The sequence below is a fragment of the Lissotriton vulgaris genome, chromosome 11 (genome assembly GCF_964263255.1).
Source record: "Lissotriton vulgaris chromosome 11, aLisVul1.2, whole genome shotgun sequence".
Taxonomy (NCBI): Eukaryota; Metazoa; Chordata; class Amphibia; order Caudata; family Salamandridae; genus Lissotriton; species Lissotriton vulgaris.
In genome coordinates, this window is record NC_141699.1 from 153959064 (window position 1) to 153985213 (window position 26150).

General features: G+C 45.0%; 1 protein-coding gene across 7 annotated transcripts in view; it reads left to right on the forward strand.

The window, feature by feature from the left end:
* KDM2B (lysine demethylase 2B) overlaps positions 1-26150 on the forward strand; it is a 1060697-nt gene that overhangs the window by 436878 nt on the left and 597669 nt on the right. For all 7 annotated transcript variants that reach the window (XM_086943000.1, XM_086942999.1, XM_086942995.1 and 4 more), the window contains exon 9: positions 20241-20356. In XM_086943000.1, the coding sequence (XP_086799126.1) occupies positions 20241-20356 (116 nt within the window). The remainder of the gene's footprint in view (positions 1-20240; positions 20357-26150) is intronic.

Here is a 26150-nt window from a genome sequence, read left to right on the forward strand (position 1 = left end):
AATATTGAGCTTGGCGCGAGTCCCATAGACATCAAGCAGTGCATGACAAAAAGACAACAGTAGAACGCTATTCAGGTGGCCAAACAATTATGGCCAAGAAGAATACATATAGTTCTCACCAGATTAAATATTTGATTTCCCTCTATAAATATGGTAAAGTGACAAAAGTGCTGCACCACTGTAATAGTACAAGTACTGAAAGAGAAAGAAGCATATTGAACTCAGCACGAGTCCCAATAGACATCAAGATGAACATGACAAAAAACAACAGTAAAATGCTATGTCCAAGAGAAAAGACACAAAACGAAGTCCCAGCAATGATGAGATATGAACACATGCAGGACCAGCATTCCTTACAATACACAGTAAATGAAAACCCGCTACAGCCTCACCTAGTAAAAAATACAGAATCGCAAAATATGTATCCAGAAATGAGGGGGGCAGTGGAGTGTGTTGGGGAACTGACAGAATGTCAGGATATCCTCATTAGGTTAGTCTGAAAGATAAGAAAGATATCTATATCTATACTATTATTATAAAGAGAGAACTGGGAACCTTTGAGGCGGGTAAACTCAAGAAGTACAGCACCAATCAGAACACCCAGTACAGCGTTGAAAAGGTGAGTATAAGCAGATGGACATAGGCTATACAGCAGCCCAACATATACTTTGTAAGGGGAAAAAACGTTCTGGGACAAAGTAGTCCGTTTGTAGTAGTGCCAGCTCTGAGGAGCGTCCTAGCCTGCAGCATGGGAATAGCATCCTATGGTGTGTGAGAATAGCGTCCATGACAATAGCGTCCTATCAGCGACCTATGGTGTGTGAGAATAGCGTCCATGAGAATAGCGTCCTATCACGTGATAGCATCCTATCACATACACGTTCACGTACACGTCCACGTAATGAGGCACCCGGGCACATTGTGCAGGCCAGGACGGCTGAGGCGCGTGTCCACACTGTGGCATTGGGGGAGAAATTTGGGACACAAAGAAAGGAGTAAATAACCGGACAACGCACACTGTGGCATTGGGGGAGAAATTCGGGAGACGCACACCATCAGCATCAGCACAGCATTGCGATGACACGGTGAGGCCACACACGCTCAACGTTGGCGCCGTCATTATCGGGTGCAGAGGCTGAAGCGCATGTGCACACTCTGTCATTGGGGGGCAAATTCGGGGCACGCACAGCATCGCGCAGGCCAGGACGGGTGAGGCGCATTTCCGCACTGTGTCACTTGGGCAAATTCCGTACACTCACAGCATCGGCATCAGCACACCACACCATCATCTGCACGCAAAGACAACGAAAGAAGTGAACATAACGCACATTCACGCCACATTAATATGTGAAAGCATCAAGCACACACAAATAAAGGAGTAAATAACCGGAAAACGCGCAGGCACTCAAACCACTAAATAAACGATCACGCACACACAACCAAACAACTACACTTTAACATTACACACATACCTTTTCTACCCCGGATAATGTCGGGACGTGCTGCTAGTTACTAAATACAGTCACAGACCACGGGAGCTCCGAGTCGGTCAGGAAGGGCTTATCGGTGTCATAAAACAAAAAGGTTGAAAGTTCCCATTCATTACACAAAAAAGAACGCTCCTTCCAACCGTCACCATCATACGAGAAGCAGCACATTATTGACTAAATTCTAATCTAGTTTTCAAGCTCCAAAAGGGCTAACCACTGGTCACAGATAGCCATATCAGAGTCCAAAGCATGCCATGTGTGACTTGAATTAATAGAGTACTATCTAACAAACGATACAGTGAGTGTTAATTGGAATACTTTATAACGACTTGCTTCAAGATATCGTGACTCGAAGAAATGTATAAAACGGAAGCAGTCCTTGATAAGCTGCCTTCGCACATGTACTGCAAATTAAAAAATGGTAATATGTTATATACCATCTTATCACAAACATTATCAGTACATATAACGTATGTGCATAACACCTAGTCACATGCCCACAAGTAGGTCCTTTGGTTAAGAGTCCGAAAGGAACCCCAGAATTCTTGCTTAGTTTGCATGCCTTAAGACGCATGCGTGAACCCACCCATGCCCGGCATATACCCACAGGCGTTAATAAACCAAAAGCTGCGGGCATAAACTGTCTACCAGAGCAGGACACCTAAGGCCCCTATCACCCCACACAAAATCATATCGACATCAAGGAGGTCCTACTTCAAATAACACTTCATGAACCTCGATAGTTAAATAACTGAAAAGGTCAATCACCATATTAAAAACAAAAACAGACAAATCTGGCTCCCGAAATAACCCTTCTTGGCACAGCTTACCTTAATTCAGTCCTACGGGCGCAACGACCCCCGGCGGATTTCAGCAAACGAAGTATTGAAAACAGGGCCGGCTTTTAAATCTGCCGGGCCGATCACGTGATCAAGTCACCTGACGCAAATACGCGATAACCAACACATTACAAGTCGAAAATATGGCGGCCATGATGAGCTGACCAAAGTTCACTGAAAGGCCATTGAGAAGTGCACCCAAAGCCATAAAGTAAATGCACCAATATAGATATAGTCTTTCTGAAATTATTTGAAAATATATAACAACAGTTACTAGAGTCAATAAACCAAAGCGATTTCTTTATAAAATTTATTTGAACCCTCATTTAAAAGCCAATACGGGAGATGTAATACACGTATTGCCCACGTCACATGAGTGACCTAGTAATTCGAGAGCCAGGTAAGTTATTAAAATAAAAAATTCATTTAGAGGCCAATACGAGAAATTTAGTAAACGTATTGTCCACATTGATTGAGTGACCTAGTAGTCTTCGAGAGCCAGGTAAGTCGCATAAGATTGCAAAAAACGTATGCCTCTAAGGCCCAATGTGAGATGTACTCACACGGGCACATAAGTGAACCCTCATTTGATAACCAATAGGGGAGATGTAATACACATTTTGTCCAAAAATTCATGAGTCACATGAAGGTATTGGGGAGTCAGATATGTTGCATAAGTCTACAAAAGACGTATGCCACTGGGGGCCAATGTCAAATGTGCTCACACTGGCACACAACTAGAATCCAACTGGTGAATCGGCCGATATCTATAGTGAGAGCAAATGAAATAAAGGAAGAAGTAGAAAGAAGGAAAAATAATAAAAGAGAAAAAAGTCAAAGGAATCCAGTCCCTAACAATGAAACAGAGTCTATATGTATACACCACAATTTCTTAATTAGGCAAAAAAAGGAGGGTATTTAGTCATAAACGGAAAATTTGAATATTGTAAAAGTAAATGCAAATTACAATCTCATCATTGCATATCATTCTAAAAACCGCGTAGTCAGCAAGAGTGTTACATTGCATCAAGTATAAAATTGATCCATATAAGGGAGACTAAATCGCAAAATACAAAACTGCCAATAATATCAGATGCTAGAGCAGGGAGTGAATTAAAGGAAGTGGTGCATTTCGTCAGAATTGTGTCCTTCATTAATCAGGCGACAAATCCATTTAGCTTCCTCCCTCCTTAGGGTTAGCTCCCTATTTCTACCTCTCTTATTATAGGGAATATGTTGGATTGCATGGAACCAAAAGATGTCATCATTAGCATGTTCAGAGTTATAATGTTCCGTTAGTGGATGCCTTGTGTCCCTATTTATGATTGCCCGGCGGTGTTCTTGTATTCTCAGTTTCAATGGTCGTATACTGCTGCCAACATATATACAACCACATGGGCAACCAAGGACATAAACTGTAAAAGGAGTATTACAGTTGCAAAAATGAGTTATTCTAAACTTCCGATCACCATTATATGAGAAGGTAGTGATCTTATTGTTACCCATTTCACAAACAATGCACATCCCACAAGTAAAGAAGCCTGCATGTTTGGGGGGTAGCCAATTACCTTCATTGGGTGGCGTGGTCACGTAACTTGGACACAATTGGTTATGCAAAGAGACCCCCCTCCTATAGGTGACCGATGGCTTCACACCTATATGATCTTTGATGCCCCCAATTCCGGTCAACAAGTGCCAATTCCTACGAAACACATTAAATATTTTGTCACTGTGTGACGTATACTGAGTGACGAATCTCACTTTCCCTGAACCTTTGTCCACATCGGTTCTTTCAGTCCTGTTCTTAAGGGTTGAGTCCCTGTCCAGTGACTCAATCCTGGATACTGCTCTGTCTAGAATTTTTTGATCATAACCGCATTTGAGGAATCTTGGTTTGGTATCATCTACATTTTCCCTGAATGTATTTTGTTCACTGCAAATCCTACGCACCCTTGTGAGTTCCCCAAAGGGGATATTATTGATGACTGAACTGGCATGCGCACTAGACGCATGCAGTACTGAATTGCAGGAAGTTTCCTTGCGGTAGAGTTTACTTTGAACACAACCACTCTGTACATAGAATGTCACATCCAAAAAGTTGATACTGCTTTTATGGTGTGACATGGTAAACTTAACATTGTAGGTGTTGTCATTGAGGTACAGGAAATAGTTGTCGAGATCTTCAGTGGTACCCGACCAGAGGCAAATGACATCATTGGTTACCTCCCCCAGAACACGATGTAGTTGGTCCACGGGGAGGCACATCGGGCCCAGGCATGCTCCCTCTCGTACCACCCCATGAAGAGGCAGGCGTACGAGGGAGCAAACCTGGAACCCATCGCAGTACCACCGGTCTGTTGGTACCAGCGACCATCAAAAAGAAAAAAGTTGTTAAGCAGAATAAGATCTATCATTTACATAATCATTTCGTTTTGTGAGTAAAGCTGAGCGTCTTCTCTATCAAGAAACGACTGGACTGCCCTTTTCCCATGTACTTTGCCAATACACGTATAAAGGCTGGTGACATCCAGTGTCACAAAGCTAAGGTCGTCTGACCACTCAAAATCATTCAGTTTCACAAGGATGTCCTTGCTATCTCGGATATACGAGAGGAGACCAAGTACATGTTTCTGTAACTTACGGTCTACATAGTGTGATAGACCCTCTGTGGGTGAGCCCACCCCTGAGATGATGGGCCTCCCAGGTGGGAAACTCTCCCCTCCCTTGTGAATTTTGGGAAGGATGTAAATGCATGGGAAGGAGGGGTGGGACACCTGTAGGAATTTAAATTCGTCCTCCGTCAATAGACATGAATCCTTCCATTCACACAATCTTCCATTGACTTCATTCACTACATGCGATATAGGATTACTCTTGATCTCTCTATAACTGTGACGATCGTCAAGTTGACGTTTAATCTCGCTGAAATAGTCGACACGGTTCATAATGACAAAACTCCCACCCTTGTAAGCCTCGCGTATGACAATGTTGGAATCTTCCCTAAGGTTTTTAAGGGCTTGTCTTTCTGAACGAGTGAGATTGGCTCTGGTTCCTGGGCTAGACTGATTTGGCTTGTCTAGTTTGTACAGTTCCTCTGTGACCCTTTTGTGAAAGACATCTATGTTGGAATGGTAACCAAAGGTAGGGAGAAATTTAGATCTAGGGTGTAAACCACTGTCATCAGTTATTTCTTGGCTAATACCCAGTTCGTCCATCAAAGCCGGTAATTCTGTCTGTTCCTCCTCATCAAGGGTCATGAGGCAATGAACAGCACGGATGGATGCAACAGTGTGTTCACTCTCTCTTATTCTCTCTGGTACATGTTCATTACTCAAAGCTTTATTCGAAAAGAAGTCTTTCAATTTTAACAACCTGGTAAATTTAAACAAATCGACATGCACATCAGCAAAATCACCCGTTTGCGTAGGGCAAAAATTCAGACCTTTACTCAAAACTTTTGCTTCCATAGTGTCAAGAACTTTATTGGACAAGTTCACAATTTTCAGGTCACGTATGTTATCAGTCAAATTTGTCACATTATTGATGGTCACTACTTCTTTGCTTTTGCCGACATTTCGGCTTTCCCTACTACCTTTCCACCTCCTGCCCCCCCCTCCTAGTTTTGGTTGTTCCCTTTTTTGTTGTAGGAGACTTGACATTCTTAGCTTCGCCAGTTCTTTTTGGAACGACGAAGAACCCTTGCCTAAAGGGATCTCTGATATGGTGGTAGAAGAGGCAACACTGCTGGTGGAAGAGATAGAAATATTACTGCCTGACTGATTGTCTTCACCATCATCCCTATCCTCCCTGGTTCTCTTTTTGTCATCAGGTATAGATAGGTTGTCAATTTTTTGGGCGAAGGTGTAGATTCGACCGTCCTTGTAATCACGGTCATCCCTCTTGATTTTTCTTAATTTTTTTGTCCTTGAGATATATCTGATGGTTTTCCATAACTTGTTTCAGAATGGCAAAGTTCTTCTCGGTTAAGTCATTCTCCCCTAGTTCTCCAATCTCCTTCTCTATTAGCTCAATCTCTTCCTGGAGCTTTTCACCTTTTCCCATGGAGTGCCTCACTAGGATTTTCATCATAGTGTATGAGGCCCCCTCCAGGTTACTCTCCCATTCTTTGAGCAAATTCTCACTCAAATCCTCAAAGGTGGGGAATATGAGACTCCTCAGTCCCCTAGGAACTTTACCATTCTCAAGATATTGTGTCAGAGTCACCCCGTCCCACCACCTACTTAACTCTAATTTGCGTAGTCTTTCCAATTTCAAAAAAAGGGTCTTGAGACTTTTTTTGCTGGATTGTTCCGGAACTGATGCTACCCTCGAGTTATTAGGGACAAACAGATTAAGTGCCATCTCCTCAGGCCCATCACTGTATTTGGGCATGATGTAATATCAAGAAAAATGTCTGGGGGGGGGGGGGGAAGAGTGCTAAAAGATCCAAATATAATAGAAAAGAGAGATTCTCCACAGCGGATCACACGGCAAGCACCTCAAATTTCCAAAGTTCCACAAAATGTTCACAGCACAATAAGAGTGAACATTTTGTGGAACTTTGGAAATTTGAGGTGCTTGCCGTGTGATCCGCTGTGGAGACTCTCTCTTTTCTATTTGCTATACATGCACTTCACACACATGAAATATCAATGCAGGGTTATGGATTTTAGATAACAGAGGAACTTTACACGAGTAGCCAGTAGGCTCATGACACCTTGACACAGAAAAGTTCTGGTCATACTACTGATTCACAAAACATGGTATGCTGCCACCACCATTTTATGTGATGCACCCAGGTCTAGAAGTGTTGTGAAGTTAGTGCCTGGAAACACCAAGTTTATGCTTGGCACGAGTGAATGAGTAGAAATTACCCATGGGCATTCCCCAACCATTGGAATAAACTTTACCCATTTTGGGCATTTTCAAGATGTCAAATCTCCGGTAACACTAAACTTGGGCTCTGAGGGCTGGAAGTATCTGTGTGGAGTTTATGGTAATCCTTCCTAGTGTCTTCCAACATCTAACACTAAAATCTAGTTTAACCGCATCGCTGCGGCGGCTTTTCCCGCTGTGCGCGGCAGATTTGAAATTACTGCGTTACGTGACGAGCTGGCCTTGTCATCCGCGCACGACAGGTAAGCGCGATGACGAGCCCAGCTCGTCAATAGCCTCGAAGGGGTTAAAGCAGGTCCTGTACACAAAACAAACTCAGAGACAGATGTTCAATAGAACAAATGCTGAGTTTTCCAGCAAGCAGGCAGTGGATACGCAAGAATTTACAATATGTAAAGCTCCAGCAGCCCTGTCAATTCAATTCAATTCAAAAACTTTATTCGATCATTTTTAAAAAATAATCATAAAAGTGCATACAGTACATCACATAACTTACAATTAACAAATTAAATTTTAGGCATTAAGTTACGAAAGACATACTTTTCTTGACAGATACAGATTTTAAAATATATACAGCGGTAAAAAAGCACACATCATGTTCATCAAGTGCAAATAAAAGGCTCATGGCAGATTTCATAGAAAATACCTTATATTTTTTTTAAAGTGGTTTCAAGTAGATAATACGGAATTGCAGGTAATAAGGGCAAATCAATAGAAAGTGCTCAGTGCTCTGCTTTGAGGTCCCATCACACGGGCATGGGGCTACAGTATGTAACTTGATGTGCGGACAAGCAACAAGCATGTGAACAGTCCCCATTCGTAGTCTGGTAAGAACATACTGGTGTGAGCGTATAGTTACCATTTTTAAATATTCTGCAAAACCAGGTTCAGCCAGGTTATATGTATTGTAAAAACGACGTGTAGAGTACTGGCTGGTGGCAGCACTACGCTTTTGTGCCTTGGCCCTCATATACACGTGCTTTAGCTCTTTTTTTGGGATGTCCGAGGCACTGGAGGGGTTTTCACGGACATTCAGCTTAAAAACATCTTTAAATGAAGAGAAAATGTAATTGAGCCAGGGAATCAGGTTACACTTGTCTAAGTGGAGACAGTCATTAATGATTTTCCTCGTGAAACTGGTTTGTTCTTTAAGCCAGATAGATCTCCATACCAGTAGGAGTCTAAGGCCAATAAGATCTGATAGATGCTCCAAACCAACCTCCTGGTGGATCAAACTGGTAGAGACTGAGGATGGTAAACAGAGGAGTTTCTTAATGAATTTATTTTCTTCAACTTGAAGCAAGTTATGATTACAGTGTCCCCATACCCCTGACCCATAAAGGGCCAGAGCTACACATCTATGGCGATATATGTACAACATATTGAATATGCGCCTTGTGCCCAATTTGGATGCGAATTTAAAAATACCAAATGCACATTTGCCCATTTTTGCCCTAACGTTGGTCATCTCATGAGACCATATACCCCCGCTGTTAAACGTAATACCTAGGTAACAAAATTTGTCAACCACTTGGATCGTTTGATCCTTGAACGAAAATTATCTTAATTTTTTAACTTTCTTTCCACAAGCCAAGATGAAAGTTTTTGAATTGTTAATCTTAAATTTTCTCCCATTAATAAAATCCAGAAATGTATCCATAAGTCTCTGCAGCCCAACAGGGGTTCTGGATAAAAGAACTGTGTCGTCCGCGTAAGGCAGTACCGGTATTGCTAAACCATCAGCAGACGGAGCATCTGCACTAACTAATCACAATTCCGACTCTATGGCATTAATAAAAAGGGAGAAAAGAAGGGGGGCGAGAACACATCCTTGCCTAATGCCAGAACCTACTCGGATACTAGAGGTACATTCACCCATTTGCCCAAAACAGATCTTAGCAGACAAATTGCTATACAAACGTGCCAAAAAATTAATGATTTCGGGTGGGCCCCCATATTCAATAAGGTTGTCCATAGTAAACCGTGGTCAACCAAATCGAATGCACTTGAAAGGTCCGCAAAACAGAGAAACAGCGAACCCTGTTTGGCACGCGTATACTTGCCTATAATAAGGTCTAGGTTGATGCACTGTTCTATAGTGCCTAGCCCCTTGCGAAACCCAAACTGGGAGTCCGCAAGGATGCCATTGTCTTCAACCCATTCCTCCAGGCGAATCAATAACACCCTGCTCATTATTTTCATGGAGGAGTCGAGGAGAGAAATAGGGCGATAGTTCTTGGCCTCGCCCCTATCTCCCTTTTTAGGTCTCGCGACCTATCGATGTGCGCAAGCGCATCGAGCGGAGCGAGAATTCATGTCGGCAAAATCAACTTCAAACTAAGGGCTTTCAGCCCCGCGGTTTTCTTGAAGTTCACGTGAATCACGTGAGCAACAAGCACGCGCATTCCCGCCTAGCACAGCACATCAAAGGGCTTCTCCTCCCCTAATTATTCATGGCCGGCCGCAGGCCGGCCGCACTTTCAGTTTCCCGGCATCTCCTCCCCTAATTATTCATGGCCGGCCGCAGGCCGGCCTTACTTTCAGTTCCCTCCTGTATCAGTTTCCCTGACGTCACATTCCCCGCCCTGCCTCCACCGTTCCCTGCAAATGTTGCCCTGCTTGTTTAATATGTGTTGTGGTTTTAAGTCCATACTCATCAGGGTGCCTGGGAAACTGCAAGATCCAGAGTACAAAGCGGTTTTGTTCTATTAGCACGCAATGTCTATTGGAGTATCACATGCGGTTTTGTTCTATTAGCACGCAATGTCTATTGGAGTCTCACATTAGACAGAGCCACTTCGCTATGGCAGATCCGAGGTTCTGTTTTTGCCTCTGCCCTCTTGTGCCAAGAAGGACAGACATAGATTTTCAAACCTCACTGGCCCGTGTTTGTTTTACAGTGCCAAATTGTGCATCCTCCCCACTGATACACTTCCTTACGTGTTGCGATTAACTAACTATCTGATCGCAAACACGAGCACGCATGCGCGCATCCTCCTCACTGATGCACTTCCATGTACTTGCTGTGCTTCACCAACGTCGCAGGCCCCAGACAGCAGAGCTATCGCTAGACGCAGCCTACGTTGCACGATAAGTAGTTATAGGAAAATTGTCCCCTTCCATCAGCTCTACTTGGGGCACAATCAGCCCCCTCCCCACGCCCCTTTCCCCACCCCCTAGCCCCCGGTGCAACTACTGTACTTATTATAGCTAACCCTTGTGCATCAGAGACACCAGATAGAGGGGTGTGAGGAAACGACCACTGCACTCCAGCGCGTGCTTCTGTGCAGCGCTTCCTTAGTACAACGATGAGTGAGTGACAGTGACCCCATGCTCTTCTTAGGAAAGACCCCCCACACACACACACTGTCCCTACTCTTTCGCTTCAGAGGGGAGTTCTCATGTTCTCTGAGTGGGCGCTGGGGTCCCTCACTGATACTACTAGCAAAGCTGGATGCTCCTCCCCTAATTATTCACTTTCCCGGCCGCTCACAGCACATCAAAGGGCTTCGCCCAGCGTGCGCTCTGCGGCTTCTCCTCCCCTATGCCTTTTCTTTCACACGCAGCCTCCTCTCGCCCCCTGCAACACTCCTGCCTCCCCCCTCACCCCTCACCCACTGTCTTCCTAGTTATTTCAACAATCCACCCTCTACCCAGCTCCCCTCTTGTTATATAGATTAATGTATCTTTCATGGAGCACTGCATTGTTCATCAGTGGCGACGAATTGCATGATCTTAGCCAATGCGACAGGAATACCAACAATTTGAAGAAGCTTGTGCTAGACTTCTGCTATTGTACAGTGCTCCCGATATCTAAATGCCCATCTTGTTTTTTTAGCCGACCTTCTTGTGGTCGGTAGGTGACGCCCAGTTTTAAGCAAGCGGACTGGAGTTTTCTGAGTGACGCTGACGCTCCATTTTGGCAGAGTTACTGATTGCATGGCAGGCACCTAAATACTGCTTCTGGCGATACGGTTAAATTAGTATGCTCATCCGTTTCACAAAATCAGCTTTATGATATTTGAATTCTTAGCATGGAAATATTGCTGGAAGCTATGTTGTAACGCAATTAGGATGTAGCTTTAAGGGCTGGAGGGCCGTCTCGGAAGGTGGGGAACAACTTTAGAGTCTGGCATAAGGCTAATGTTTGAACATCCTGTGATTCTAGTAGATCACTTAATTTCCCAATGCACAAAAATGTGTCCGCCTGTAACGAAACTGGTGCTCGAGTAAAGCGCTCTGATGCCTTCAAGTTCACGCTGTAGAAAACCGCAAAACAATGCACATCAGAAACAGAGCCCTTTAAGTGCATCTTTTCCATCAGTAGAAATGAGTCATTTGCCGCAGTGAACAAAAAGGGTGGTCTCTTTATTATTTAAACTTTGATACATGAAGGTTTGTTTTTTTCTGTGATTAAAAACAAGTAAGGCATTTCTGGAAGGACTGTACACTTGCCAATGAAATATACCTTAACCTGCTGACAAATAAAATGAAAAAAAAAAAACAACTAATGCATCAAGAATTCGGAATTCTTTTCAGAACACGGAGGTGAGGATTATTCTTCACTTTCTTTACTAGTTCACAGCAGCCAATCAAACATTAAACTACATAACCCGTGAGCCCTCACAGCTCCTTCTCTCCACCAATCAAAGGGCATCATCACTGTTTATAAATGTCCATCCGAGTGTAGTCCTCCCTCCTTTCTTTGTGCAGAAAACAACATAAGTTCATAAAACCTTTAAGCAATCTAGACTGAAACCGAACATCCACCGGACCACTTCTCGGGCCAGCTCCAACAGGCGAAAATAAACATCCTTCCCAACGAAGATGCACTGTCAACCGTATCTCAGGCTGCTTCAGGTCACCTTCAAAAAACAACAGGTGATGGACAGAATGCAGAACAATGTCATACATTCACCCCAGTACAGAGATCTGGGCCTAAATCCATCGTTTTTTTGCTCACCATGCCATTCCAGTTTGAACCCAGCCATATGCAAATCAGTCTTGACCCTCTGCCCCATGGGAACAGTCCAGGCTGAACTGCCAAACCAGGTCCTCCCTGGACTGGAAACAAGCATACAAGGACCAGTTTCGGGCTTTCAGCCCTCATCAGCCTGGATAGCTTGATTCCAGTGGCATGGAGAGCACGGGACTCACGTCTGAGCATACCCGTCTCACTAGGGGTGACAAATGCAACAAGCACTGGCGTTGCCAATAGATCTCGCAGTAGGAAAGTTGGAGCTATTGGTTTTGTAAATGACAAAGCCCTTTATGTTTTTTAAATGAAAACAAAAAAAAAGGCATTGTTATTTGCAATTGTAATAGCTCCAACTTTCCTACTGTGAGACCTATTGGCAACGCCAGTGCTTGTTATAAATAGGGATAATAATCGAATCTCCCCAGGTCTGTGGTGCAGAGACCATAGCAACAGCGTTAAAGACCTTGGTCAACAGGGGGCTCCATAGCAATAGATCTGCTTTGTATAGGTCGATAGGGACCCCATCCCATGCCTTCCCTCCCTTACTACACCGGATGGCATTATCCACCTCAACGATTGTGATGTTAAGCGGTGTAGGGGGACCAGAGTCAGCAACCGTGTCTCTCTCTGGGGATGTCCCTCCTGGATTAAATATACTAGAAAAGTAGGATACCCAATTTTCCTCGCTTACTTGGGCAGAGAGTACAGGGTATACCTCGTTATGTAGGAATGGGCTATTAACAGTATTCCAAAATAACTTGGTGTCCTGGAGTTCCACGGCCTTGGACATGTTGTCCCACGCTTCCTCCCTTAATTCCTGCTTCCTTAAATTCAGGCGCATTTTGTAAGTGCGCCTTAGAGAACTGACCGCTTCCCTGTCCCTGGGTTTACTAGTGAGGGCATTTTTTAAATTTTGTAAGGATTTTGTACATGCCCTGTTAAACCACCCTCTAGGGGCCCCTAGTCCCTTTGCCTTGTTGGTAGTCAAAATCTTTTTCGTAATCACGTTGATTGTATCAAACCCAACTAATAAACCTGTCAGACCTGTATTGGGCTCGATACAACATTCCACCTCCTGGAGGCATGCAGGCACGATTTTGATCAACAGCTGTTCCTCATTATGCCTCCCCCATTTAATCCTAGGACCATTCGGTCTATGCGGGATTAAATCCGCCACTGTTCCATGTGACACGTCAGCCTTATCCCCCCACATAAACAAATGCGTTGTAAGACAATTGTGATCACTAAGAGCCAGATCTAGTACTTCCGGGGTACTACACGAGATGTTTATACTTGCAGAGACTATGAGGTAGTCTATGATAGTGGAGGAGTTCCTTCCCACAAAGGTTGGTACCAAATTACCCTTGTTATCTTTCCTGGGCGACAAAATCAGCAAATCCAATTTGAGCAGAAGGGTATTAAGTGAATCACCATAGGCCGTATGTAGGACATGGGCCTGGTCTTCCCCATCCTCCCCTCCAAAACCACACACCCTCGAGAAGGAATAAGGGCACATATGAATATTAAAATCTCCTCCCCACAAGATATCAAAGGGAACACAGGTTTGCCCACACAAATTGTCAACTGCCGCATCAAGTTCATCGACCACTAAAGAACTGGAATGGTTAAACATATTATTAGAATGGTTGATTATTAAAACATTCCGGCCACCATTGTACTGCAACCATAGTACCTGTGAATGTGAACCAACTGTCATGTGAGTTTTAACTCGCACCGGGAGGCTCACAGACAGCAGAATCACCAGCCCGCCTCTGGCTCTACCCATATTGGAGCTCTGGGTCGGACAGTTATAAGCAACATAGCCATCCAGAAGGATATCTTCAGTACACTACGTCTCCTGGAGACAAAGGATATCAAACTTAGTAACAAAATCCGACCAACTAAGGCGGTCCGCCTTATTATACCACCCTGCGATATTCCAACTCATTAACTTATATCCTTTTCCTGGAATACTTGCTTCCCCGGCAATATGTGTTCCCATATGGGGGGGATGCAGTTATCTATTCAGTGCTTCATCTAAAAACAGGGGGTCGGTAGGTGCCATCCGGGGTGCCATGGGGGGTGAACTAACGTTTTGGGCAATGACTGAATCCGGGTATACCCCTAAACCCTCGTCTCCATTTACCGGGCAACCTAAGACAGGTCCAGTGACATAATCATGACAATAACCCGGGAATCCCTGCTCCCCAGAGTCATTAAGGGGTTCCATTTGGGCCTGATTATATTGTGAGCAAACTTCACCGTGAAGAGTAATAGAACCCGAGGGATCATTGCACCCGATGGACCTCTGAGTATTGTCAAACAATCTCGGGGCTTCCGCTTCAGTTCTTCCCGTCGGGCTACTTAGGCGTGTTACAGTAGTTAAAGTGTTGTCCCTGGGAATCCCCATCACATCAGCTCCGTTATTAGTGCCCTCCGTGCTGAAGGTATGTATACCACTTCCCTCAACCCCTAAACTCAAAAAACTTCAATCGCAATCATTCAATCCATTAAATATGTCGAACCAATTTGTGGTCTCCAATGGCGTAAATGGTTTTAGATGGTCCATTCTCCTATTGGCGGTTGTATTGATCCTAGAAGGTACAAAATTCCACCCGTAGGGATCAGGAACCGGTACAGAATAAGGCACATGTGGAGGGTTCCTGACATTCTGTATGATTGGAGGATAAGTATTAGAGTAAGCTTGTATTAGCGGGTGTTGAGGGAGTTGGTGCTAGGGTGGGAACACCACGGATCTCGGGTAAAAATACGTCAATGGTCGGGGAATGATGCGGTTGTTAGCATTCCCTGGGGGCCAATTTAATATAAAATGAACTGCGTTTTGGTCTCTGAAATTCACTACCACCACATCGCCCTCGATATCCTTGGGTCTACCCCCCAGCCACTGGAGGCGGCGGTCATGTACAATTTCGCCGCTGATATTACTTGCAATTGGCCTGTATAAACTCAGCCAATGCATGATTTTATTCTTCAGCTGGGCGAATCCCTCCCGCTTGTTCTCTTCCAGCTCGGGCACCCCTGTAAGTACTACCACGAAAGGCACTGCTTCCGGTGGGAGTTCTGGAAGGGGGTCCTATTTTGTATCCCCTGATTATTTCTGATACTTCCCCCCTCCCTTGTTGATATCCCCAGAGATGCATTACCCAGGCCCTTATATGGTCTGCTAACAGAAGTAGCAGGAATCGGGTCAGGTTTGTTTGTTGGCAATTTAGAAGATGGATTGTGTTGCTTATTATTTTTATTGTGGGGGGGTTTTGGGGTAGCTGGAATCGTGTTCGATACAGGGTTGGGGGCAGATGTAGTAGGTTGGGTAGGCAGTGTTATGGTTTGCGCAGCATTGTTTGCTGCAGCCTTTATAGGGACTTCCTTTCTTCCCAGTTCCCACTCTAATTTCCCTAGTAGTTCTTCCACCTTGTTTAATCTCTCTATGATTGCTAGGGAATAGCTCCTAATTATACACTCAATACTATCCAGTGTAACATTATTGTGTGCTACTAGCGGCACAGTGTCAGCTGGAGGAATATCAGTACTAACCTCCCTATCTATATGTGTGGGGGATGAAGATGCTGGCATTGGGCCTAAAACTTCGGGAGCAGGTATTGGAGCCTTATTACTCCCAGTAATAGTCTTTACCTTTATGCCAAAGTCGGAGTGACTCAACTTTTGTTTTTGTGGATCCCCCCTTTTCTGCCTTTTTTTGTTAGGGGGTGGGCCGTAATTTCCATGCGGCGTGATTTTCTTAGCCCTATTTCGTATAATTTTACATGGTATAGGTGTAGGAGTAATCAGTGCCTCAGTTACAATGGAAGTGCTGGTAAGGTTAGAAGGCGAAAAACCATTCACAGTTTTCTTAGGGCAGGTACTGAGTGTCGGCGTGCAATCTCTAAGTATAGGAGGCACGCTGTCCAATAAAACAACACTATCATTGCCGTTTTGGCTCTCTTCAATAGTGGGAGCAACTGGTAAAGGTGACTCAATCAATGACCTATTCTTCATGCTTTCAACGGAACGACGGCGTTCCGCTCGCCGCTCAGCTAAAGTAATTTCCTTGGGAACATCAGCGGCAGTCTTTGTAAAATAATTATCCAGAGTTCCATTGAGCAAACCCCCAGACCTGTCCGACATTACAGTGTCTGTGCTTAGTGCTAGCAATGACATTTATAAGTGAATAAAACACCGTTAAATAATGGACCTGAGTAGACTTACTCGGAATGTGCTCAACTGGGCGATAAACGACCAGGGGTTCAGGCCCAGTCCAGTCTCCTCTGGCCTCTGAGGGCCACAGAGGGCCCGCCCTTTGCCCGGGCTTAGCCCCGGGCGCTCCCGCGCAGCGGGATACTCTGTTACCTATATACGTGATGACGTTGAAGTAAGGGTGGGGCGGGGCGGTCAGGGAGAGCGGGCCAGGTGTGTCGGCCTCGGGGTTGCGGGACGCCTGGGAGATCGAGTCCCGGTTCCCAGTGCTCGCAGCCCTGCAGCCCTAACAATCACCCAGCGCAGAATCCAAGGTCCGGTGCAAGCAGCTCCGACGATGCGGGACCCGCGAAGCGGGTTCCGCGAGGAGTGAAGGTATTTCCTGGTGTTTCCCGGTTAAGGCAGCAGAAGAAGTCTCAATTAGCGGCCCTGTCAAAAAGAGGCCCTCTGTGATTGGACCCTGCCTGGAAGGGGGTAATAGGGATGGGGGCAGGCCTGGGTGTTGGCTACATCTGCTAGTGACATGGTAGGGCTCTTTGAAATTAATCATGTTTGTGGGCCCAGCCCACAAGCCATCCTATTAAGGGCACAACAACACCTCCCCCGACTCAAGGCTTTTGTCTCAACTGAACTGGAATGTCTCCATATGATGCTAATGACATTTAAGGTCCTCATTATAAGATTTGTTGGATTCCCTAAGTGGCAATACCACACCCAGACTTCCCAGTACTGCGGTGTGAGGTGAATTCTAGGTGACTGTGACGGGGCGGGTGGGTTTGAAATAAAAAAAAAACTTACCTGCTCGTCACCGGTCACCAGCTTCAGCCTTTGCTTCATCCTTGCTGTTCTGCTGGCTCCTGGCAGCACCAAGGCTCCCCTAATCCAATTACGACGCTGTTGTCACCATGACAGCAGCCTCATGATTGGTCTGAGCGACGTGGTTCGGCGCACAGGCAGGGACTGACAGACTGTGCATGTTCTCCACCCAGGCTGTGCATACAGCCCGGTGGAGAACATGCATAGTGTGCATGACTTTGGCCAGCCTAAGATGGCTGGCCAAATTGTCACGTGCACTTAAGGTGCAGCAACCACTCCTATCCCTCGACGTCAAGGGAGCCCAGCCCCGCCCAGCCTTAACCTGGCTGCAAGATACTAAAAATAAAATGATAACTTCTGTAATTATCATTTTATTTTTCCTTTTACACCTCTCCGAGAGCAGTGCATCGATGCTCCTCAGCCTAAGTACAGGAGCCGCCACTGATCATTCAGGGCTTCTGAGACAGGAAAGGGGGAATAACTAAAGAAGTCTGAGTTTCCGCATTCATTTCAACATGGTTTTCCTACACTGTAGGTGATTTTCCTAGGACAAATTTCACCTGGCTCTACCAGGTAAAATACGTCCAGGGAAAATCCCTAAGATGCGGAGTTACTACACAACTCGAAAAACCAATGGGGTGCAATAATTCAGCATATTTGGTAATCCAATTTGGACAGAAACTCCTGGCACAGCCTTTCCCCGACCGCCACCTCTAGCACCACCTTGGTGGGGTGGAAGAGCAAACAATGCTCCTTCCAGCTAGGCTGCAGCCTGCCACAGAGACCGCCCTTGCGCCCCATCCCCTGACCTCACCACAGGTGCTAAATGGGAGCGGTATACTCCAGAAAACTAGTCAAAACTGGCCCAAAAGGACCCAGTAATTCTGAGACCAACATGGTATTCCCCATTCTGGTGTGGGTTTACTATACTCGTGTTAACTGTGAAACAATACCAGCCAGAATCGTCAATTCCGCCCCCAGTCTTAAAATGTTCTGTAAATATGAACGAATTTGACATTCGAGACTAAAAATGAACTTGCTACCCCCAGATTGATTTGCGGGAGCAGTGCTAGAGTATCAAACAGCCCATAATATGGACAATGGGTAGTCTCAATTGAATTCAAAAAAGCTCAAACCTTCCCATTATTTTCATGTTTGTTAAATATTTCATAATTTGTGTGTAATTTTGTGTGTATTTAATGTATGCTTGTATTTTTATTTTTGTGTATTGTTTTGCGATTGACATCGTTGAAATCGCTTAGGACGTTGTCCCCTACGTTTCGTTAATGACGCAGTTAGGGTCTCCGGGTTCCAGTAATGACTCAGTGGAATTTGGAGTCCCCAAATGCGAATGATTAAGGGTGGGTGGGCCGAGAGAAGTCAAAATATTAAGAGAAACACTGTTTAGAAGGTGGAACCAGGGTCGTCATAGAGAAACTTAGTTAAAAAGCCAGGTTTTTCGTTTTCTTCTGAAGCCAGCAGGGAGCTGGTAGCTCGGATGGGAGCGAGAGCTGGTTCCAGGTCATGAGGGGGTGATGTGCAGGAAAGCGCGTCCCCCTCCCTGCCTTAACCGCCAGATGAGGGGTGTGTGGGCGGCGAGTAGGCTAGCGATCTGAGGTGTCTGGGCCTAGGTTGTGTGGTGGCTTGTATGTGAGGGTGGGGAGTATGTGAGGGTGAGGCGTTTAAAGGTAGCTCATTTCGGGATAGGGAGCCTGTCCAGGTCCTTCAGGTGCTTGGCGATGCGCGCTTACGGAGAAATCTACATTTTGCATTGTTGTGATCATGATGTAATAACACTTTGCAGATTGTTTTTATGTCACAGCATATCTGCATGATCTCACTTATTAAATAGTGAGGAACGTTACGTGTTGTAAATACTTTCTTGGCGTGTCAATTTGAGCCCATGTTAGAGTTACTGAGAAATAAAAAACAAAAGGCATGTTTACTTCAGAGGTTACAATCTTACTGTCTAGCCAGTGACTTGTTTATACATCCGTGTATTTGTGCGTGTGTTCAATCAGATTCATAAGTGATGTACGTTGAAGACCATAGATTGTGTTGTAAATACTTTCTTGGCGTGTCAATTTGAGCCCATGTTAGAGTTACTGAGAAATAAAAAACAAAAGGCATGTTTACTTCAGAGGTTACAATCTTACTGTCTAGCCAGTGACTTGTTTATACATCCGTGTATTTGTGCGTGTGTTCAATCATAAGTGATGTACGTTGAAGACCATAGATTCTGAATCGTGAGTTGGATGCTCCTGGGTTTGTTTACCCTCCTCCTGCATCCCGCTCTGCCCGCTTATTTACCCCCAGACACTTCCCTCCAGATTCTCTTCATGCGGGCGCAGACACCAGGGCGCGTGCTGCGTCACGGTGCTGAGAGGCAGAGTGTAACTTTGTAATGCATGGCGCTCGCTCCCTTCTTTCTACCTGGGCGTGATCGCACGGAGTGTCTTAACATCAGTGCCGCGCGGCCGCGGCCCGTGTGTCCAGCCCAGCAACTGATGTAACACACCCCGCGGCGTGTGACCTGGACATAATGCGGGAAGGTGGCCTCCCCGCCCCCTCCTGCTGTAATCCTTGAACAGCCTGCCTGCAGCCTGCCGAGCCCGGCGCTTCCCGGTCAGCAGTTCGTTCAGTGTTATCACGCCGGGTGCCCAAGGGGTTTCTCGGAGCAGACCTGTTACCGAAAAAAAAAAAGCCTCGGCATGCTGGCCCGAGCGCTCTGCTGCTGGGCTCGCCTCCTGCTCACTGCTTCCGAGGTTAGGGCAGACATCCTGCCTGGCGCTGCCCTGCTCGGCGCGGGCTCTGACAGCCGCGGCTCGCGCGCAGCCCGCTGTCCTTAGGGTAGCGCCGCCGCGCGGGTGTCAGAGGCCCGGGCCTGGCACGAGCTGCCGCCGCGCGCCAGAGCGTCAGAAGAGCATGTGAGACCCTCCCCGCCCCTCGCCCCCGCAGCCGCCTGCGATGAGCCGGCTACCAACGTGTGCTGCTTTCTGTCCCCAGGCTGGATTCACGCCGTCTACACCCAGGCCGACTCCCTGGTCTTCGGGGGCAACATTCTGCACAGCTTCAACATCCCCATGCAGCTGCACATCTACGAGATCGAGGACAGGACACGGGTGAGTCCGCTCTCCGAGCTTTCATGTATATAGATATGTTTTTTTTACTGCATGTCACATCTCTTATCGGCTAACAGGCAGCTCCGTCACAACCTCCGCCGCTTGAATAATCTGAAACCAGTGTATTGTTCAGAAATGCTTTCGAGGTTGAAAGTTAAAGTAGATTGTCGATCCTTCTTTCGCTGGTTAGAGCTGGGTGTTGCAGCTCCTCCCACCCCCTCTCCTCCTGAACATGGATACGGCCGGCCTGCGGCGGCCACTGTTCGCAGGAACATCACACCCGGCTGCTTCTCTCTGTCCAGGAGGCTGGATTTTTGTGCACGTACTTTCTGCCAGAGTTTTTTCCACGGCCGTGTTGTTTTTAGCGTCCCTGCAGTATTGTGCGCAACAGAAAACTGCCCGGAAACCCACACATGTCCCTGGGAATTCATGTCGCCAGAGCACACTTCTAACTAGGTTGGGTTTTACTGGACGACTCGGCGTCTTGTAGGTGGGGGTCATGGGGAGAGGGGGGGGGCGTTATGGGGGAAGAGTGCAGGTGTGAAATGCGGGCTGAAACCAGGGATTGAAACGACGCAGTCGTGTGGTAACATGCACCTTGTCCAGTTTACATATTTGAATGGATTTGTTGAGCAGCCGGGTGTGGCGTTTTAGTTGCTTGTGCGAGAAGTGGTGCTAATGCAGGCGCCCACCCATGTTCAACTCGAGTTTCTAGGGGACATTCTGGGCTGCTCCTGCTTTTACCGAGGGCGTCACACAGCATCCCGGAGCCTGGAATCTTATCTGTTTATTTTGTTGAAGGGCAAACAAATCGCAAGTAATGTGACCCGTGTCCCGTAAACCCAAGCCCGAGTGCTGACCCGGCGGCTCCTTCTCCTTACTTATACGAAATGGAAATGGGCCCAAGAGAAGGCCAGTGGCGCTATCGTGCTAGCATGGATAGCTAGCAGTTCACCTGGCAGGCTTTCACACTTTTAATACCAACCAAAACACTCGTGTGCAATGCTTTACACCTTACTTACTCTCCTTTGTGTAGTATATTGTGTGATTACGTTATCACTCAAACATTTAGGTCCGGGCCTACGTTTTCAGTGTTGATTCCGGTGATGTGTGTCAGGTGATTTACAGAAAACACCCACATCAGATTACATGTCGATCATTGTTGATTTGTGTATCTCTTTGAATTGATTAGCAATAGGTATGTTTTTTTTTATAGTAAGTGCCACAAGATCACACATACATGTACACGTTGACACCCTTACTCCTAGACCTGTCTACACAGCCCAAGAGGCATACAGCCTTACACAACAGCCATAAAGGTACATATCCACACATGTAAGCAAACGCGTGAGTAACCTTGCGCCCAGATAATACCCCATGCCCGCAGAAGTCATACAAACATGCACACCTTACGCAGATAGCTGCAGAGAATACAGACACAGAGTCACAGACAATACACAAGCAGGCACACTTGAGCAGTTAGGCGGTCAGGCAGGAGGGTAGACATACCAACAGAGTGAAGGACAGACAAACAAATGTATACCGAATGGGTTGGTTGGATAGTGTATATTTAGTCATTGGCAGATGCATACTTCGTATTTAGGTGATTTTGGCTTCATGGCTACTAAATCTTTATCACCACTGCTGACGAAATTTAGAGAAAGTGACATGTCCATGTCCGTTCAGTCACAGGCCACTCCTTGGCGAAGTCCACTTGTGCTGAGCAAGGGAATATTCTTCTGTCTCCATGATCATACAATTCTTGCTGTCTTTGGCACAATCTCTTCTTCATAAAAATACAGTGTATTCTGCATAACCATTCTGTTTGTGGCCCCTTTGGTATAAATAATCATACACATGCAGCACTGTATATATTTAGCACAAACAAATGAAACACAAAGATTGTCAAATTGTTAAAAGTATACCGAATGCTGCATGGGTTTGTCCATTTGGTTCCATTGAAGCAAACAAAAGCCACACTAAGAAAATTCACTGATTTATGAAATGTTTGTGTGTGATAAAAACATTGTGTGTGTGGTGTAGGGTCAATTTGTTTATGCTAGTTACGGTACGGTTTGCATGGATTACATTTTAATTAAGTGGGTAGTAATTTGTATACCAGATTAAAATAGTCAGCCCTGAGCAAAGAATACAGCAGGCAAACTATCAATTCAATGATGATTTTGCTGAAGATATAGCATGCCTGGAAAGCAATGGAGTGGATGTGAATTATTAATTTATGTTGTTTATTTTGTAATGAAGAAAATTATGGTTTGAACGTCACACCAAGGTTCCTGGCTTTCCTATAGGGAGTTTGAGTAGCTCCCAAAATGGACTGCCAGTTTAAGGGTACTACTGAGGTGTTTTCAGAAATAGAAATCATGATTTGTATTTTTGTAAGATTTCAATAAGGCCAATTTCCGCTCAACCAGAAAGTCCCAAAAAACTTGTTGTATGATACACTTAATGATAAAAAGGAGCTTTGTGAATTAGACCTGTAGTTTATATCCAGGTCTTTCAAAACATTGATCAGCACAGATTCCAACCGCCTATCTGGTCCAAATCCAACCTAACAGAGTTGAAACTGAGTAATTCCCACCTTGCCTAAAAGTTTGGCCAAAAAAGGAAGACCTGACATTGGGCGGTGAATATGAATTTTTTTGGACATACAGTCATACACAAGTAATATGATCTAAGATAAGTGGGTATCTAAAAAAACAGCCTGGCGCTACTCCCCCAGAAGATATGAATACCCCTTGATGTCAGTCATTGTAAAAAAGATAATGCAAAAACTTTAGGAAAATTAAAAAACAATATTATCAATCCAAGTCCATAATCTTTATGAGTGCAAAAACCACAGTTGATGGACAGAATGCAGAACAATGTCATACATTCACCCCAGTACAGAGATCTGGGCCTAAATCCATCGTTTTTTTGCACTCCACACCACTCCAGTTCAGACATGGCCATATGTAAATCAGTCTGACCCTGTGCCTCAAGGGAGCAGTCCAGCCCGAACTGCCAAGCCATGCCTTCCCTGGACCGGAAACAAGCTTCAGAGGACCGGTTTCTGGCATTCCAGCCGTCTTCAGCCCGGCTTGCTTGAATCCAGTGGTGTGGAGAGCATTGGACTCACGTCTGAGCATACCCATCCCACTCGGGGGGACAAATGCCAAAACCACAGTTGATGGACAGAATGCAGAACAATGTCATACATTCACCCCAGTACTTGATTCCGGTCTAGGAAAGACATAGCTTGGTAGTTCGGGCTGGACTGTTCCCGTGAGGCACAGGGTCAAGGCTGATTTGCATATAGCCAGTGTCTGACCTAGTGTGGTGTGGAGTGCAAAAAAACGATGGATTTAGGCCCAGATCTTTGTACTGGGGTGAATGTAAGACATTGTACTGCATTCTGTCCATCAACTGTGTTTTTTGCATAATCATTATGAGTCCAGATTTTTCTTTTTAGTCTCCTTACTCCTGTATTCAAAATTATATGTATATATGTATCAGTTGATCCACATAGAATGAATACATTTATTCATTCATCAATGTTCAATAGAATTCCAATATAATTCCTTTTACAGATATAGCAACAAACAGCCAACATGTGTTTTGCGCAGACCTGCTTTATCAGGGCTTCAAAAATAACAGCAAATATATTATCGCATTTTTCAAGAGATGACTTATGTAAATATTAACAACGATTTTAAAACCACCTTAAAATATACATCTCACATCCGCCACACGATCATTTACCAATTTAATTCATTAAGGCTATTCCAAATACGATCTAATGTACATATGGGATTGCCTTAAAATTATAGACACATTTTTCAAACTGTCTAGACTCACAACCTGTGCCATACAAACGTTGAACCGCAAATGTACTTTCCTATCTATACATAGTGCTTCAAAAAGTGCAGCGTGATATACCATAGTATGAATACATTTAAGAACAATTTATCACATCTTCAGCTTGTTATCCACCGTATGCTTGATTTTACCAATATTGTCATTTTAATAGGATGCGTATCAAAAATCTTACCTCGGTATACAGTCTAATAACTATCAGATATAATTTTCAGGAATACAGCATCTTCCCACAATATTTAAATGTCATATTTCGTTCTCTATCTTTACGAAGTATCCACACTGTATCCTCTATTATATGTTATTCTAATACAAACTATTTTAGGTTAATTTACTTAATTCGTTTTAAACCATTAATTGTACTTTTCACATCTTAATGGTTCATATGTTATTTTTATCCAAAAAGAACTGTTACCATCATTGGCACACTAAATTATGTCTGAAGTCATCAAATTTAAACTACTAATCTTTGCATCAATTGTAAGCCAATTAAGGCACTTCTCGAACTGTATGACTCTCATTGTTTGTCTGTCTCTATCTATCTAGCTGTCTCTCTCTCTCTCTCTCTGTGTATATATATATATATATATATATATATATATATATATATTAAACCCTTACACTCAGCCTAACAAACCCCTTAACCCAAACCTTAGCCCTTGCCCTAAAACGAACAAGAATCCCCTCCCAGGCTCATGTTCCATTTTTTTTCCATTTGTTATCCTGTCTGCTTTTTTTTTCTAAATTTTGGTTTCTAAAATTTTGCTTATTCTAACTTTTGACTTTCTTACACCTGTTTCATAATTTAGACCTAATACCATGTGTGCTGTCATTTGCACAAAGTCCATATTGAACCGCTTCTCATTCAGGAAGCGCATGGGTGCACACATCCTGAAAGAGACTTTGGATTTTGTCACCTGAAAGAAGTGTCTGGGAAATTAAAAACATTAGGTCACAAGAATATCACCCAGTACCTGATGACTTGTTTCAGCCGGATACTGTATACACGGTATTGGGCAATGCCATAAATTTCCTAGAAATATATTATCTCCCGTGGTTTAAGTGCTGTGCTTCAAGACTTAGTTTGCACTGAGACAAGATCAGTAGCTAGCCAGGTTGCAGTAGCAGAGCCACTATAGCATCAACAAATTGGGCCAATATCTCTTTCTGGGCATGGTGCTGCAGACCCATTGCTTTAACACCTTAAGTGCTGCGCCCGTCCAGCGGCCGACGGCACCACTACCTCGGGAGTGCTGCCGTCGGCCATTGGACGTTCCAACTGCACCTGCGCAATGGAACGTTCAGCACTGGAGCTGGACGTTCCATAGCCGTTAAGGTGTTAAGAAGTCAAATTCATCTATTTTCCTGATTTCAGATGAGATCGAAGTCTCTTACAGTTTCGGGTTTGATTATAAGTTTGGTGGTGCAAGAGCCAAACCCATGGTTGAACCCCTGCCAGTCTAAAAGTTTTCTCCTGTGCTGGTGGGTGGTTCATTGATGTTCCCACAGTGGTGGCTATGAAATAGGCACCGCAATGGGAGCGTCAAAATCAGTACCTGCACTGTATGGACTGCTGCAGTTCATGCCGTGCAGGTACTGGGGTGCATGCATGTAGATGGCACAGCATGTACCTGCCCCCGCATGCATCCCCAGGCCCAGAGGCAACAGTGGTCCTGTAGGGCCCCTTTCGTTTCGTCTCCCCCACGGTTTCCATGGAGGTGGAACTGCCATGAAAACCACGGCGGAGAGGAAACTCTTAATATGCTTGGCGGGACCATGGCAGTCCTACCAAGCATATTGCGGCTTGAAGACCCCAGCGCTACCTCCAGGGACCTCTCATCCCTGGCGGTTGCAGAGATCACTGGCGGTTGCGGCGGTCCAAGGGCGACCCAATCGCCCTAGTTAAAATAGGGTGGTTGGA